Genomic DNA, 19,021 nt, shown 5'->3' with positions numbered 1-19,021 from the left:
AATTACTTTTGTAATTTAAAAGGTTTAAAAACTTTTCTTGTCAAAGAACAGAATTTAGTTTAGATGGCTTAAAAAAAGAGAAATATATCCATTAACTTAGCTCTAATTCCACTTAAAAAGTATTGCTAATTCTAGAAGTTACTTAAAATTCTCATTCAATTAATTCAAGCAGTTTAAGACTCTGCTATAAAAAGTTTTATTAAATAAAAGAAACTGTAAAAACGATGAGGAAATGATAAGTCAGACTCATATGCCAAACCCCAAGTATCATTCATTCATTCAGCAGTGCCTACGACTTTCCAGGCACTGTTCTAGAAGTTGGGTATACAATGTTGTAACAGACAGATAGGATCCCTGACCTCAAAGAGCTCACAGTTGGGTAGAAGAGACAGACATTAAACAAACACAAACATACACTCATACAATGTAAATGTAAAAAGAGAAATAATGGTGTGTCTGTATGTAGCTACGATATGAAGGTCAGGAAAGGCCTCTCTGAGAAAGTATAATCTGAATCAAAAGAGGAGGAGTTAATCTAGTAAAAAGTGGGGGAAAGACCACTCCAGAGAGGAGTGGCATGTGTGAAGTCCCTGAGGTTAAACAAAGGTAGAAACTTCAAAAAAGCCATTACAACGGACTTAACTGCCCCAAGGAAGAGGGAGGTTACAAGATGGGAGTGGAGAGGAGGCTATATCACCAGGGCCTTGTAAGCCACATTTAAGTGTTTTATCCTAAGTGCACCGAAAGCCTCTGAAGAGGATTAGGTAAAGAAGTAATACACGGCCAATTTCTGTTTTAAAAGGATCACGTTAGCTGTTACATGGAGAATATTTTGGAAGGGAGCAAGAGGGGAAGCAGAATGTCTAATTAGGAGGCTACTGAAAATATTGGAAATAGCCCAAGTGAAAGAAGTAGTGGCAGCTGTTGGTGGGCACTAAATTAGCTCTGTCAGATGCGTCTGTGGTGGCACCATGACTAGCTAATCCAACAGGACACGCTCACTGAGCAAGGAAAGAAAAATCTATGTTCAAATGGGAATTTTTGTCCTTATCTCTGGTGTAATGAGACAGTTTAAAAATACGGTCCAGGGCTTCCCTGGTGGCGCAGTGGTTGAGAGTCCGCCTGCTGATGCAGGGGACGCGGGTTCGTGCCCCGGTCCGGGAAGATCCCACATGCCGCGGAGCAGCTGGGCCCGTGAGCCGTGGCCACTGAGCCTGTGCTCAGCCATGGGAGAGGCCACAGCAGTGAGAGGCCTGCGTACCGCCAAAAAATAAAAATACGGTCCACGTTTGCGTAGGCCCGTCTGGCAGCGTCATTTCAGTCCACAAACGTAGCTTAAACCTTCACCTCAGCTTCTCATTCTCAAGCTACAGCAGGAGGACAGGACCACCTGGGGAAGTACCTATGGAGCCAAGAAAGCGAGTCCTCCTCCTGGGCACATTCAGTCTTCTGATGCTGGGGTGTTAGGGATCTCTGTAACTCTGAGGGCAGATAGATACGGAGTGACTCATCTTTGCCAAACGACAGAACCCTACTGTTGTTAAGAACTCGTCTGAAGCTCAGTAACATTTTTCCCTTTCTGGATTAAAGACAGGATTTCCTCCAAAACCTTTTTATTATTCAAATGTCTTACCTCTTTTTGATTTTTTTGTTTGTTCCATATTGTTCACATTTCCTCCAGGGTGGCTTGAAACACTGTTAAAATCACTTTCAAAGAACTGAGATTTTTTTACACAGTCATTTTAAAAGGCAAGAAATGGCAAGGGAGAAAAAGAGGCCCAAGAAGATTTATTCTAAGCTTTCAAGACTATAAAAATAAAAGAAGAAAAAAAAGTCAAAGAAGGATGCTGCAGTGACAGAAAGGGAATATACATGGTAAAATGTGCTAATGCGTGAACAAAACAGTCATACTTACTAGGCATTTAGAGACCTATGACTTGAGCTCAAAAGAAAGGTAAAGAGAGAGAACATAGTATCACAAATACCAATTAGGAAGGGGAGTTTTTAAGATGAAATGGTCAAGGGAAGCCAAATGCTTAGGAGTCAAGAAAAATAAGGAGTCAGAAATTGCCAACAGATAAAATACTGCTGGGTATAAAATCCATTTTCCTTCAGTTGTTCAAAGGATAAGCTTAAAAGAGATTAAAATCAGGGCTTCCCTGGTGGCGCAGTGGTTGAGAGTCCGCCTGCCGATACAGGGGACACGGGTTCGTGCCCCGGTCCGGGAAGATCCCACATGCCGCGGAGTGCTGGGCCCGTGAGCCATGGCCGCTGAGCCTGCGCGTCCAGAGCCTGTGCTCCGCAACGGGAGAGGCCGCAGCAGTGAGAGGCCCACGTACCGCAAAAAAAAAAAAAAAAAGAGAGATTAAAATCAAATAGGGACTGAAGACACCTTTTTTGGTACTAGTAGTGCTGCTTCAGAAAGAGAAAGCATCAGAGAAAAGGTGACAGTGAGTGAGCTCCCCATAGTGTTCGAGTCATCTTAATTTTTTTTTTAATAAATTTATTTATTTTATTTATTTATTTTTGGCTGCATTGGGTCTTCATTGCTGCACGCGGGCTTTCTCTAGTTGTGGCGAGCCGGGGCTATTCTTCATTGCGGTGCGCGGGCTTCTCATTGCGGTGGCTTCTCTTGTTGCCGAGCACGGGCTCTAGGCACGCGGGCTTCAGTAGTTGTGGCACGCAGGCTCTAGAGCGCAGGCTCAGTAGTTGGGATGCACAGGCTTAGTTGCTCCACGGCATGTGGGATCTTCCCAGACCAGGGCTCGAACCCGTGCCCCTTACATTGGCAGGCGGATTCTCAACCCCTGCACCACCAGGGAAGCCCAAGTTATCTTAATTTTAAATGAGGGCTTCCCTGGTGGCACAGTGGTTAAGAATCTGCCTGCCAATGCAGGGGACATGGGTTCGAGCCCTGGTCCGGGAAGATCCCACATGCCGTGGAGCAACTAAGCCCGTGCGCCACAACTACTGAGCCAGTGCTCAAGAGCCCGGAAGCCACAATTACTGAGCCTGCATGCTACAACTACTGAAGCCCACGCACCACAACAAGAGAAGCCACTGCAATGAGAAGCCCGCGCACCTGAACAAAGAGTAGCCCCCCCCATTCGCCGCACCTAGAGAAAGCCCGAGTGCAGCAAGGAAGACCCAAAGCAACCAAAAATAACGTAAAAAACAAAAAAAATTAGGGGGAATTGCCTGGCAGTCCAGTGGTTAGGACTCGGTGCTTTCACTGCTGAGGGCCCAGGTTCAGTCCCTGGTCAGGGAACTAAGATCCCACAAGTCGTGTGGTGTAGACAAAGAAAAAAAAAAAAAAATTGGTCTTTTTAAAATTAAAACCCAAGAGATTTATCAGGATGAATAATACTCATCAAATCTGGCAGAATTCAAAATCCTTAATAGTTTTCAAAACATTAAGTAAAATCATATTCTCTAAAAGAACCAAAAACTTATGTCATCTTTTAAGGCAGAAAGAAAAATGTGAAGTCCGTAAATTGTTCGTGCATTTTTCTTTTACTTTCTGAATAACTGTAAGTTCACAATGCATATGAACAGTTTCTAAGAATTCTAAGACCTAACACTCTGAGGCTGGAGAACCAAATATAACCTCTAACTTACTGCTAATGGGACCAAACCAGCCATCTGGCTTTTTATAAGTGAAAATGGCAAGCTAAGAGTTAATGAGACTGGCCTTAGTGGATAAGCCCACCAAAGTGCTAGTAGAAGACCAATGTTTGAATAGGGCCTACACTCACATGCCTGAGGCATTACACCTGCCAAGGAGGAAGAAATGCAGAAACATTTCCACATGTTTCTAATTTGGTGGGAGAGAAAACAGCTTAAAGCAGCTTTACAAAATACACAATTTCAGTAGTGATCTCAGGTCTCCTGCTGCCTGGATGTTTGGACACATTTTCATTGTTGAGAAGATATACTTAGGTTGTTCCAAAGAACAGCCACTCTTTAGAAGGCCAAACAGCTCAGAATTGGGAGGAAATACTTGTAGATCAAATATGAAGAAAAAAGGAAAGAAAAAAGAAGTGAAATCTTGAAGTGTATTCTTTTAGATGAGATTCTGTTTGCTTTGTTTGTCTCAGAAAAGAACCTATGCGCGAGTTTTAATGAAGAAGTCTACATCTATATCCATATATCTATAGCTATAGCTGTATCTATCTATATATCTGCAAACCCAGCTTGAGGACAGTCATCCCAGGCACACAGTTCTCACTATGCTTCCCTCAAGCATCTGGGGGAGGGGAGCTGTCTCGTGGTGTGGGCAAACTCTTACGTGGGCTTCTTTCCCTTCTACGCCTGCTACAATGCTGAACACCAAGGGCGTTGGACCCCCAGTGACAACCAGGAGGCACAAGAGCATCAAAAATTAAAGCACTTAAGAACAACTGTCCTGAAGAAAGCAAAAGGGATGTTGTTCAGGTTAAGAAAACCCCATTAAACACATACACAGCTACAAAAAACAGGTTGATTTGGGCACATCCCTTGTCCGCATGGCTTAGCAGAGACACGGCACTAACAACAAGCAGGGCCTTTGGGGGCTCCAGCCCAAAGCTCTACTGTCAGAATGGAGCATCACTTTTATGGCACCATCTCTTAAGCTTATAACTGCCTCCCATGTGTGATAAAAGTTTAATTAATCAAATTCAACTAACCAGAGCTTAGCTTTTCACTGTATTTCTTTGAAAGAAAAACCCCTGGATTTTCCCCCAAAGCTCAACTTTCAGGCAATGGTCTTGGTAACATTTAGTGCAATCAATGCCACTTAACACATCTATACCTTCAGTCAAAGTGACATTCCTTTACCCCAAGATACTGTAAGATCCTAAATAATGAAATATTAAATTATGCCCCACATGATTTACTAAAAAGGAAAATGAACTAAAACTCTTAAATTACATCTAACCATTCTAATTCCTGGATATAACAGTTAACTGAAGGTTTAAGTGATATAAACGGCCAGACATAGCAGACATCCAACAAAGACAGAACTGGCTTTAAAATCTCACTGAAAAGTGACTACTAGAAATATCACATCACTGCACTGAATTTTTTTCCTAGATTCCAATAAAACAAAGAGTGGATACAAAAAATGAACAGACTATCTTCTCCTGCCTCTGCTTCCAGCCCTATTTCTATTTTGTGACATATTTTAAACTATATAATTTAATATTTTTACCAATAAAGGCAAGAAGTCTAGCCTAATAAATAAAATTGGATATTCTCCTATTTGCCAGATTCTCTAGAGCAGAAGCAAGACGGGCCAGCAAGATGCTTCTTAGGACCTAAGCTAAAGGAAATGCAGGTTTTATGCATTTTCGTGATTGCTAAGGATCATAGCGCATCACATGTCTTTTCACTGCAGGTCCATGAAAGAACTGCTACAGGGGAAGTCTCTGGAGAGTAAAAAGTTAACTTCTCTCCTTCCACTGATTCATTCATTTAATAAACAGTGTAAGATACTATGTGAGCTAAGTTCTGTGGGGGGCATTTAATAAATGACATAAGAAATTCAAAGGCATTCCAGAAACCACTTAGTTTCAAAGCCTTCATTTTACAGCTGCAGAACTAAGATGGAAGAACTACTAGTGTCCGCAATTACTCTTTATCTCATCACCCAGTTTTATTTTCTTCATAGCACCTACCACTATCTAAACTTAGACTCATTTACATACGTATGTGTGTATTTTCTGCCTCTTCTTAGTAGAATATTAGCACCCTGAAAGTAGGCATCTTTACTTTTCATTCACTGCCCGACTTTCAATCCTTAGAAGAGCGTCTAGCACACATTAGGTACTCAGTTGATATTTGTTAAATGAATAAATAAGAAAACTAGAGAAAAATGAGAAAAACATACTGAAATATCACACTGAGACTTGTGAGAGCCTCGAACCAGTATGACCTTTACTCCAGAAAAACACCACATTTGAGTTGTGTGAAGTAGTGGAACCCAGCTGCCAAGGAAAAGGCGAGTTGGTAAGATGTAAACATTACTTAAAACAGAAGATGATAAATTAACTTATTCAGGTACAGCAGACAGAAAAGCATACAACTGTCACAAAAATTCATAGATATTCATTTCTTCCCAAATCAATGTCTGGGGACATCTTCAAGTAACACCATGTATTAGAATACTAACTAAAAACTCTTCATTCAAGCTAGCATTGATTTGTTACATACTTTTCTGATTAAGAAAATTAATACTGAAACCTCAGAGATGTTAAAAAGAAATTAGCAGCATGCATCTTAAGTTACCATTAAAGAATGACTTTTATAAAACCTCTACCTGAAGATTTAGTGAATATGTATGAATACTAACTCTGATTTTATAAAAAGAGTTCCTTTATTTACTTCAGGTTATTTTGTGGCAAACACACTAGTAATGAGGGTTAAATCTAAGCTCTACTAGCAAAAGTTGGTCTGGAACAATGGAAAACCAATATCATTAACCATCTTTCTCTGCCCTTCCTCTTCATCTTCAGAAACCAGGAGTTTTTTTTTTGGTTGGTTGGTTGGGTTTTTTTAACATCTTTATTGGAGTATAATTGCTTTACAGTGCTGTGTTAGTTTCTGCTGTGTAACAAAGTGAATCAGCTATATGTATACATATTTTCCCACATCCCTTCCCTCTTGCATCTCCCTCCCACCCTCCTTATCCCACCCCTCTAAGTGGTCACAAAGAACCAAGCTGATCTCCCTGTGCTATGCGGCTGCTTCCCACTAGCTATCTATTTTACATTTGGTAGTGTATATATGTCTATGCCACTCTCTCACTTCGTCCCAGCTTACCCTTACCCCTCTCCATGTCCTCAAGTCCATTCTCTACGTCTGCATCTTTATTCCCGTCCTGCCCCTAGGTTCTTCATAACTTTCTTTTTTTTTTTAAGATTCCATATATATGTGCTAGCATACGGTATTTGTTTTTCTCTTTCTGATTTACTTCACTCTGTATGACACACTCTAGGTCCATACTCCTCACTAAAAATAAATCAATTTCGCAGAAACCAGTTTATTACGAGCAAAATTAAGTGAGGCTATTAAAGAAACATAGGAGGCAAGATTTTTAGTGTCACATGTTTCTAAAATATTTCTTTACTCAGATGATGTCCATTCATTTATTCAGCAAATATTTACTTACCACCTATCATAACATCCCAAGCTCCATGCTAGGGATCAGATGAAAGAAGTTATCAGAAATATTTATATTTGGAGAGATAAAAACTGAAAAAGGTCTCTTGGACTTCCAGTAAATGTGAAATATTACAAATTTTTTCAAAAAGATGTTTCAACTTACATTTTGTTCCTCTGGTTCTAATCTGGGGATTTTGTGTGACTTGCGCTCTTCAGATCTAGATGAATCGTGCTTGTTGCTTTTTTTCCTCTTTTCTTTTCTGCTTTCATGCTTTGACTTTGTGTGCTCACTTGCCTGTACTTCATTTAAAAGGTCTCCACAAAGGGAAGACTCAAACAATTCCCTGCCATTCTGGATAGTTTTGGTTATTTTTAGTTTAATTTCAGGTGAGCCAGTCTTCTTTGGAATCACAGTCTGTGGTACTGAAGGAGGAGGTGGTGGCTGTGGAGGAGAAGGTTTTTCCAGAATTTCATGTGGTCTTGTGTTTGGAATTTCTGAATGGTAATAGTCAGTGGGGCTAAAGTTTCTAACTGCACCAAAGCCATTGGCCGACCCATTGGGATACTGGTTATAGGACTGGTATTTGGTTTGAGTTTCGTACATGCTGATTGATGATGGGTAGCCATTCGTGAGTGGAGGAAGATCTTCTGTTGTAGGTGGGTACTGAAAGCCTTGCTGCAAGGTAGCTTCGTATGGTGTCTGGCCACCATCTTCAACAATGTCACTGTTGTTATCAAAGGCATCCTCCTGACGGATGTTGGCGGAGTCAATGAGTTGAGGTGGTTGCTGAATTGTGTTTCCCATGATCCCTTGCATGAAAGAGAAAGAGAAATCCATTGTTCTGCTCCAGCATCCTTAACTTTCCCTTTCTCTCATCGGGCCTAAAGTTTTAAAAGAGAGATTAAAAGGTGTTAGTTAACATCCTCAAAGACTAGAGGCTAATCAACTGCAAAAGGATTAAAGTAAAATATTCTGAATCCAATTTTCATATCCAGATTTGCACAAACTAAAATTTTAAAACAGGTAGTCAATATAATTCTGACATAGAGCAAATACTTTTTATCTTAAATGCTTATCTGTGGGCTTCCCTGGTGGCGCAGTGGTTGAGAGTCCGCCTGCCGATGCAGGGGACACGGGTTCGTGCCCCGATCTGGGAGGATCCCACATGCCGCGGAGCGGCTGGGCCCGTGAGCCATGGCCGCTGAGCCTGCGTGTCCGGAGCCTGTGCTCCGCAACGGGAGAGGCCACGACAGTGAGAGGCCCGCGTACCACAAAAAAAAAAAAAAAAATTGCTTATCTGTTTGAAACTCAATTACTTTCACAATAACTTGAGTAACAAAATTTTATCCTCTTTGCCATCATGCAAAACAGTTTTGACATTCCTTTCTGTTTCCTAAATTAGAGATTATAAGTCTCAGTTAAAACTGTAAATTGCAAAATAAGCAGTGTCCTGACACATACAAATTAGGTTCCATGTGTGCTTTCCTTAAATCATTCATATTTTATCCAGTGGTTCTGTTATTACAAAAATAATAAAATCTTATTGTAAATATTTTAAATACAAAAATTAAAAGGCCAAATCCTCTCCCACTCCACCATTCCCATTCTCCTAAGTCATGGATAACCACTGTAAATACTTTAGTGGGTACTCTTCCAAATATTTCTCTACATATTTATACACAAAATGTTTAAAATAGTTTATTCTGTGACTTGCTTATTCAACTTAAAGTATGTCCTAGATATCTTTCTACATCAGCATGTACAGATCACTCTCATACATACTCCACTCTTTCAGTGGTTGCACAGTAAACAACGGTGTAATCTACCCTAACATGTTTAACCATTTGCATACTGACAATCATTGAGTTGCTCACAACTGTTTGGTATTATAAACAGGTTTACAGGAAACCTTGAAACTGTATCTTTATGCATATATGTATTCTTCCAGGACAGATCTGAATTTTGATAGATACCGCAAAACTGTTTTATAGGCTGTACTATATCAATTTATACTCATACCAGTAGTGTGAGGGGGTGCCTGATTTCCTATACTCTTGCCAGTATCTACTTGTTTTTAATCAGTGGTATGTACAGCAGAATCATCTTTACTTTTACAAAAGGCACATGTCAAGATCTATATACTGATGACTCTGATTCAGTAAATCTGGGGTGAGGCCTAGAGCATGAGTATTTTAAGGCCACATTCCAACTCACACTGATGCACACTCCTGGTTGGGTCACCGCATTATACGCTCACAATTATTGTGCCTTCTCTAGAAGGTGTCTGAAAATGCCCACACTGTGTAACAAGGTTATAATATGGATAAGCATCTGTTAGGAAATGCTCTAAGACCACTCTGCTTTGTCATAAGGTTTGACAGTCTCACATCTTGAGACAGAGGATTAATGGACTGCCCAGATATTATTTTGAAAATCCTATAAACATTTCTTCTAAAAACCTCTAAGGCTGAGAGGATTTCACTACTGTATCAAGTCTGATGAATTGACTGTAGCTGCTGGAATACTGGGAAGAGGATTCTGAAGCTACAGTCCAGTTCCATTCCATGACCAACTAATAATGTCCACCATCTTGGTTCTAGTAGGATTTACCATAATGATAAAGCAAGTAACCCAGAACAGCAAAGGGAAGAAGGAAACAAAAGCTGACAACACTTTCCAAGGTGTATCCAATTAAACAGCTGTTGTTTATTCTGCTCTTAGCAAATGGAAAGAATTTTAGAAGTTCTAAAATTGCAAACAATGAATATGCGAGCATATAGGAAATCAAACTGCCCTTACTGCTCTATAGTGGAGTGAGGCATGGGGGGCATGGGGTGTGAGAGAGCACTCCCGCTTTTTTAGCATCTACTCTGGGCCAAGCACTTTATATGTATCTCATTTAATCCTCAAAACAACTCTGCAAGGTATCTGACTCCTGTCTCCTAGGTAAAGAAAGTGTGTTTCAGAGGGGTTAGGTGTCTTGCTTAAACCCCTATAACCAGGGGGCCGAATTAGGATTTGAATGTAAGCATCTCTGACTCTAAAGCCCAAGACTTTTGCCACTATGCCACTTCCATTTTCTTCAGCTGTAGGTTCTGAGAGGATTTGTTTCTTTCCTTCATGTGCTTTTATTCCTTGGTCACTGCCAAAATAACGACTAACTATTCTATAATAACCACCGCTGACACTTAAAGAGCGCTTACTGCGTGTGGCAGGAGCTGTCAAGCACTCTAAATACAGTACTACATTTAATGCTCCCAACAACCTTCAGCTAGACATTAATGTCAGTTCCCATTATGGATGGGGAAACAGAGGCAAGAGAGGTTATGACTTGCTCAAATGCACAAGGCTAGTCATTAGCTGACAGCTGGGATTCGAGCCAGGCAGTCTGGTTTCAGAGTCTGTGATCCTAACCAGCATACTGTACTGATAATGCTGACAAAGGTTAGAAATCATTTCTTTATATATATAGCTTAAGAGTTGAAACATTACCCTACTCTGACCCTTGGCAAAAATGTATATAGCTCACAGACACTAGAAGGGTATGTTCTAAAATTCCATAAACAGGGACTTCCCTGGTGGCGCGGTGGTTAAGAATCCGCCTGCCAATGCAGGGACACGGGTTCGAGCCCTGGTCCGGGAAGATCCCACATGCCACAGAGCCACTAAGCCCATGCGCCACAACTACTGAGCTTGTGCTCTAGAGCCCGCAAGCCACAACTACTGAGCCCGTGTGCCACAACTACTGAAGCCTATGCACCTAGAGCCCATGCTCCGCACCAAAAGAAGCCACCGCAGGCTTCCCTGGTGGCGCAGTGGTTGAGAGTCTGCCTGCCGATACAGGGGACACGGGTTCATGCCCCGGTCTGGGAAGATGCCACGTGCCGCGGCCGCTAAGCCTGTGAGTCCGGAGCCTGTGCTCCACAATGGGAAAGGCCACAACAGTGAGAGGCCCGTGTACCGCAAAAAAAAAAAAAAAAAAAAAAAGAAGCCACCGCAATGAGAAGCCCGCGCACTGCAACGAAGAGAAGTCCCCGCCTGCCGCAATAGAGAGCCCACGTGAAGCAACAAAGACCCAACGCAGCCAAAATGTAAATAAATTAATTAATTTTAAAAACTAAAGGAATACTTAATTAAATCATTATCCTGTAGTAAAAGTCAGATGTGAAAAAGAAAATAAAAATAGAAAAAAAAATAAAATAAAATTCCATAAACACACATGGGGCAAGTACACAGAATTCAAAAGTTCTCCAAACTTCCAACTTGAAGGCAAGTTAAATACCAACAATTGACAAGATGCAACCTGTGTTCTTGGTTCTCATAATTGTTGTACACAAGATCAGCTTCCAGATAGTCTCCCCAAATTTTATAGTCCACAGAAGTTTTCAGGCACATGTATTCAGAGACTAAGATTTCTGATGCTTTCGATTTAGTTCCAAACACAAACTTCTAAGAAGTTTGGTATTTTCCCCCTTCTCTTCTCTAGCTCTATAACCAAATATTTTATTTTAGTTTGAACTAAGAACAGAAATAACATTACCCTATTACAATTATAGTATAAGAGTTTACAATTACAGTGTTTTCATATACATTTTTTAAAATTAATTAATTTGGTTGTACCGGGTCTTAGTTGAGGCTCGCCTGCTCCTTAGTTGTAGCATGCGAACTGTTAGTTGCGGCGTGCATGTGGGATCTAGTTCCCTGACCAGGGATCAAACCCAGGCCCCCTGCTTTGGGAGCTCCGAGTCTTAACCACTGCACCACCAGGGAAGTCCCCTCATATACATTCTTATTTAAGGCACAAAACAAGCCTGTAAAGCTGACAGGGGAGGTGTTAGCTTCATTTTTCAGATAACTACATTCAATATTTGCTGAATTTCCCAAGACTACAAAGCTAATTAGTGATTAAGCCTGAAAAAGCAACCTCTTAGCTTCTAATCTCTTCCACAAGATCTCACTGCCAGAGAATATCCAACCACCCACAGACAACATACTATAACCTTAAGAGTCATACGTTCAAAGCTGAACAGACTGTCCTTCCTTAACTCGGCTTTCCTTTCAGACTACCCCAAATCGGCCGTTGCTTCCACTATTTTTCTAGCTTCCCAGGCTAGCAGCCTCAGGTTCACAGGTGACTGATTCTTCCCTCTCTGTGAGGCCGTAAAACTAACCATTGGACAAGTCTAGTCTCTTCCTTTGAGCTCTGATTTGTTCTTTGATCTCTACATCCATGTCAGGCCAGGCCCTCATCAGCACCTTATCCTGGACCTACAACGACTGATTTTCTAGATATTTCTCACCTCTAACTACTTCTTCTTTAGTTTCATCTAAACCAAACTGCACTGGGTCTACTCCCATATTAAGACACCCTGAACTCCATACCACACCAAGTCCCTTCCATGCCTTTCAAAATTTTCCATAATCCCACTTTCTCCTACCAATCCAAATTGCATGTGCATGAATGAACTTTTCTGAGCATCCACTGGGCCAAAAATCTGTAAACTGAGGCCTAATATATATTACACATTGTTTAATCCTATGAAGCAAAGTAGCATTCCCACTTTACAGATGAGAAGGAATGGAGCTCAAAAAGATCAAGTGATTTGCCCTTAGTCACGCAGCCAACAGAAGTTGAGTAAAATGGTGAAGCTCAGATCTTCTAACTCCAATACAGAACTCTTTACATGGCAGCTGCCTCATAATATGCAAACTATCCAAACTTCCCATTTTAATCCAATATGCTCCATACCCATAATACAAATACCTGCTTGACAGCTTCTCTCATACCTCACAAGCATCTTAAAATACCTAATAATGAACTCCTAGTTTTTATTTTACTTAAGTGTGTCCTTCCCCCAGTCCCTCTTGTGAGAAGGAGATGAAACTTCCATCTATCAGTTGTCAAAGCCAGAAACCTGGGGATCATGACACACCCCTTCCCCTCACTCTTACTGTTGCCCAATCTGTCAGTGAACTCCCAGAGTCTTACCTCCCAAGTGCACGTCTCACACTTGTCTGCCTCATGCCACGTCTCCAGCCCCTCACGCTGGCCCCTGCACCTCCCCTTGGCTCCTGCACAGCTGCCTCCGCAGTCTCCAGGCTGCTTCTCCTGCCTCTCAGAGCCTACTTCCCCAGAGGACAGCCCCGCCGCCTTTTAAAAGCTAACCTGATCACGTGATGACTCCTCAGATTACAGCAGGGAAAAATGAGCGACAACATGGATGACTCTCACAAAAGTCATTTTGAATGAAAGAACCCAGACATCACGATTCCACTTATATAGTACACAGTGTGATTTCATTTACACAAGGTTCAAAAACAGGATGAAGGGGCTTCCCTGGTGGCGCAGTGGTTGAGAGTCTGCCTGCCGATGCAGGGGACACGGGTTCGTGCCCTGGTCCGGGAGGATCCCACATGCCGCGGAGCGGCTGCGTCCGTGAGCCGTGGCCGCTGGGCCTGCGCGTCCGGAGCCTGTGCTCCGCAACGGGAGAGGCCACAACAGTGAGAGGCCCGCATACCGCAAAAAAGAAAAAAAAAAAAAAACAGGATGAAGTTAAAACTAAATCCATGGAGATAGCTGTCAGAACAGTAGTTGCTTTTTTTGGACGGCATGCTGTAAACACTGGAGGGGGGCCATAAGGGAGGTTTTTAAGCTGCTAGTTATGTTTAATTTATTGATCTAGACAGTAATTACATGATTTGTTAAAATAAGCAAAAACAAGCAACAAAATCTTCAATGCCTTCCCAGTGCACTCAAATAAAATCCAGACTACGTATCATCCCAGCAAGTCCCTGCATGGTCAGGCCTCAGTTTACATTTCCAAAGTTATCTACGAACACTCTCCACTGGAAGCATTACACTCCAGGGGCTTCTTTTCAATTTCTCAAATGTGCCAACTTCATTTCTGCAATCGGGATTCTCATATGTGCTGCTCCAGCTTAAAAACCTCTCAGATAGGACTTCCGAGGTCCTCTGCTCATTTTCCTCTGTAAGCCTATTTTTCATCCTTTATAGGACTCACCACAATATGTTATTATTCAGGTATGCATTCGCCTTCTTAGGGTCTGTCTCCCTCATTCCACTGCATGCTCTGTAAGTGCAGGGACCATGGATGTCTTATTCAATGCTGGACACTGAATACTGTTCAATTAACAGATGAATGAGAGTCCCTGACCTCAAAGGGCTTAAAACTAGTACACCTCCACTGACCTGCAGGATTTCTGGGGATATTAGCCTATAACGTAACTTTACTCACCCACTAATCCCTTGTTTGGTAAAAATTTATTACGCTCATTGTAAAAAACAAACAAGCAAACAAATAAAACATTGACACCCATAGTTACATGGTCAACTGATCTTCCGCAAAGGTGCCAAGGTAATTCAAGGGGAAACGATGGTATTTTCAACAGACAGAGCCGGGAAAAAATGACTGGATACCTGTATAGAAAAAGTGAACCTCACCGTTTCTTTACATTATACACAAAAAATAACTAAAATTAGTTCATAAACCTGGTACTAAAGTCAAACCATAAAACTTCCAGAATAAAACGTGGGAGAAAATATACCACTGTGTTAGGCAGAAGATTTCTTAAACAGGACACAAATACCATGAACTATAAAAGAAAAAGACTGATAAAATGGACTTCAAAATTAAAAACTCCTGCTCTTCAAACGTCACAGTTAAGAAAACAAAAAGGTGTGAAAACTAACACAACACTGTCAATCAAGTATACCTCAATAGAAAATTTACAAATAAAAAAATTTAAATGCCAAAAAAAAAGGTGAATTATAGGCAGAGAGAAAATATTTGCAAAATACATATTTAACAAAGAATACTCTTATACTCTTACATTCTAGGAAATGGGGAGAGATCCACTAAGGGTTTTTGCGTAAAAATAAGACAAGTGAAATGACAGTTTAAATATTCATCACTCCACAGGTTACTTACTAATTGCAAACAGAAATATGTACAGGACAGAGCTGTGGCGGGCAGCATTTCAGACAAGTGAGGAGATATGGCGTTACCAGAAGCCAAGCGGACAGGCCTCCTGTGCCTTGTGGTGTGATTCATGAACACATCATCATCTCCGAAGTTCTCTTCCCAGCACTTACACTGAATCTCAAAATGAGGAAACAATCAGACAAATCCAAAACGTGGGACCTTCTCTCAGAAAACTGGCCTCAGCTCTTCAAAAGTTAATGTTACAAACAAAAGGTGGAAAGACTATTCTATATTTTAAAAGACAAGATTTAACAACCAATGCAATAATGGGTGAACTTTGATAAAATCCTGGATTTAAACATACACACGAACATAAAAATAATGTTTTGGAGAAAATGAGAATTTAAAATGTGAACTAGCTACTAAACAATGGAGCTACTAATTTTCAAAGGTATAACAGTGTTCTGTTTATGTAAGAAAATGTCCCTATTCTTAGGTGAGCTATGCTGAAACATTTAAAGTGTCATGTGATCCACAACTTACAAATGGCTTAAGATTTTAAAAGTACATATACCTAGAGTAAAACAAAGGAGGCAAAATGTTAACAATTCACTAATCCAGGTGTTGACTATAATATTCTTTTAACTTTCCTAAAGGCTTGAAATTTTTTAAAGTAAAATGTTGGGGAAAAATAAAAATAATTTAGCTAAGGGGTTAGAAGAAGTATTGAAAAGAAAAAGCAACTGCTTCTTAAGGTGGAAAAGCATGCATTAAATCCTGACACCATATTCTGACCAACTCAGCTAAATGGTTCACTGTATCATATTTTCTGGAAAGTCTAAGCGTGAATAGAGCCACACTTTTTCATATTATACCTCCAAAGAGTACAATAATGCAATCAAGAAAGTAGTTTTGATAATGAAAAAAGAAGATATTTTAGGACTATAACTAAATTCCTTTACATAGTGATTTTTTTTTTTTTTTTTTGCGGTACGCGGGTACACTGTTGTGGCCTCTCCCGTTGTGGAGCACAGGCCCCGGACGTGCAGGCTCAGCGGCCATGGCTCACGGGCCCAGCCGCTCCGCAGCATGTGGGATCTTCCCGGACCAGGCACGAACCCGTGTCCCCTGCATCGGCAGGCAGACTCTCAACCACTGCACCACCAGGGAAGCCCACATAGTGATTTTTATACATACTGCAGTCTGGCGGCCAGCTTTCAAACAGCAGACACACCAACTGACATTACAGAATTAGGAGGCGCTCTAGTGAGTACTATGGTTGACAGAATTAAACTGCTAGGTTCAAAACCCAGAGCCAAGGCTCCTTAGCTATGTGACTTTCGGCAACTTAATCTCCCTAAATCTCAGTTTTCTTACCCAGAAACCGTGGATACTTTAATTGTCTACAGTGTTTCTGTAAGAAATAAGTTAATCCATGAGCAGTACTTCGGACAGTGCCCCGAGTATAGTTAGAGCCCAGTATCTACTGGCTATTATTACTGTTATCATTCAGTACAATGCTGGGCACACAGAACTTGTGAAAAACCTGATCTCTGACCTGAAGGCATTCACAATCTCTTTAGTATATTAGACAATATAGGATCCTATGGGCAAGACTCATATATAAACACATTAAACAGAAGGTGACTAAGAATTACATTGTGTGCCATCAGAATTAGAAGACATTTGAGGATGGTGCTCACTGGGGAAGGAGGCTTTTTTTTTTTTTTTTTGGCCGTGCCACACGGCTTGCAAGATCTTAGTTCTCTGACTAGGGATCGAACCCGTGCCCCCCTACAGTGGAAGCTCAGAGTCCTAACCACTGGACATCCAGGGAAGTCCCTCAACCACACATTTTAAAACTCCTCCACAGATGCCACCAAAAACTCTCATACCTTTGTCATTAATAAATCCCTGATAAAGATGTATGTTTTAAATTTTTTGTATTACTAAAGTAATAATAATAATGACTAACATTCGAGGACTTACTCTGTGTCAATGCTACTCTAAATGCTTCACATTTGTTATATTATTTCACTCCTTATAACACCTCTTCGAGGAAATACTATTGCTTCCCCCATTTCACAAGTGAAAAATGAAGGCCAGCATGATTAAGTGACTTGCCCACAGTCGGACATCCTGTAAATGGAGGATTCACACACAGGCCCTCTGTCCCACAGCACTGGCTCTTGGCCAGTAAACTCATTTCTCACCATCCCTAAGTATGTGGAGAAAACAGCAACCCAAACATTCACTTTACATCACACACTTCCCGATCCCGCTGCCCAGAGCTAACAATTTGATGGGAGACTTAGCGAACTAGTGTTCCGCCCATTCTAATATGTACTGCCAAGTAAATGAAACCATCACAGGCAAACAATTTAGGACAAATTCTTCCTCTGAACAATGTTTCCACGTTGGTTTTTGTTTTGTTTTGAGATGAAAGAAATCAGTGAATGAAAAAAAAGAGATGAAAGAAATCAATAAATGAATACTTTTTTCTTAATTTTGTTGAGGCCGTTCACAGACTTTTTTGTGTGTGTGTGTGGTACGCAGGCCTCTCACTGTCGTGGCCCCTCCCGTTGCGGAGCACAGGCTCCGGACGTGCGCAGGCTCAGCGGCCATGGCTCACGGGCCCAGCCGCTCCGCGGCATGTGGGATCTTCCCGGACCGGGGCACGAACCCGTGTCCCCTGCATCGGCAGGTGGACTCTCAACCACTGTGCCACCAGGGAAGCCCCCACAGACATTTTTAAAGGAAAAAAGTTGAAAGTTATCAACTAAAGCTTTAGGTCATTCATTCATTCATACACCAACTTATTCATGAGGGGAGTGATAACAGAAAAGTTTACTTAAGTCAATCTTAGATACAGAGTTAAAAGAAAAAGGAAGCATGTTATGTTTCAGATGAACAGCTTGAAGCTATAAACATCAACTATGTATTCATGATGTGTTAAATGTTTAGTCTAAGTCACTATAACAAATTCTTAAAATGAACAATGCCCTTTGGTAAACTGTACATATTGCAAGATTCCACTTTATAGAATTACATGCTGTGCTGTATATACTTATTTTCCTATGTTTAACACCAGTTTCTTCTCAGTAAGAAAAAAACTTTACATTTTACTATGGATCAAAATCCCTCATATTGACATCATTATTCAGGCTTTTTGGAATCAGAAGTAGTTCTAAAGGTGTCATATAAATTACCTATTTCTGTCTTCAGACCCAACTGCCCCTTCAATACATTCCTAGGTTACTTAATTTGTAAATCTAACCGCATCACTTTCCTGATTAAAACCCTTCAATGATTCCTAGAAAAAGTCAAAGCACTTCAGCCAACAGAGCACGCAGGCCCTCTAAGCAAGGTTTCTATCCGTATCTCCAACCTTAAGTCACTTTTGTACACTAGTAATGTCAGGTTACTGAGAATTACCGTACACACATGATTTCGTACCACTGTGCCTTTACTAATGTTATCTCCTATGCCTAATACGCCCTTTTACTTTTTTTTTTTTGGCTTGACTTTTAGTCATCTTTTGAGCTCAGAAAGTCATTTCCAAGGAGTAGTCACTTAAGTTCTAGGCTAGTCTGAGTAACTTTCCTCTGTGTTCCTAAGATAAAACCTCTTAGAATTAATCACGAAACAATCTGTTTATGTGATTTTCTTAAGAGCAGGAAGTAATTTTATTCATCCATCTGCTCCTAGAACCCAAAGCAAAGGCTCAGAGGAGGGGCTTAATGAACCTTTTAAACTGAACTGTTTAAACTTATGGGAGTTATTACATATAAATGAAATGCTTTAAAGACTTGTTGAGGATCTTGCTGTGAAGAATGCAAGATAATATAAACGCAACTATGGTCTCCTCAGGAATATCCTTGGCAAAATTTGACTGATAACCAGTTACCTAGCCACTACTGAGATTCTCCTTAGT

At 40.9% G+C, this 19,021-nt stretch overlaps 1 protein-coding gene across 2 annotated transcripts in view; it reads right to left on the bottom strand.

The window, feature by feature from the left end:
* Positions 1 to 19,021, bottom strand: part of NSD3 (nuclear receptor binding SET domain protein 3) — a 103,992-nt gene that overhangs the window by 60,648 nt on the left and 24,323 nt on the right. Inside the window, exon 2 of one of the 2 annotated variants that reach the window (XM_065899780.1) lies at positions 7,307 to 8,025. In XM_065899780.1, coding sequence (XP_065755852.1) covers positions 7,307 to 7,981 — 675 coding nt within the window. In that variant the 5' untranslated portion in view covers positions 7,982 to 8,025. Of the gene's footprint in view, positions 1 to 7,306; positions 8,026 to 19,021 lie in introns of those variants that run through there. The other variant, XM_065899779.1, reaches the window with a different exon arrangement.

This window comes from Phocoena phocoena, chromosome 21, assembly GCF_963924675.1.
Source record: "Phocoena phocoena chromosome 21, mPhoPho1.1, whole genome shotgun sequence".
NCBI lineage: Eukaryota > Metazoa > Chordata > Mammalia > Artiodactyla > Phocoenidae > Phocoena > Phocoena phocoena.
The sequence above is the reverse complement of the archived record's forward strand: the minus strand, read 5'-3'. Positions and strand labels throughout refer to the sequence as shown.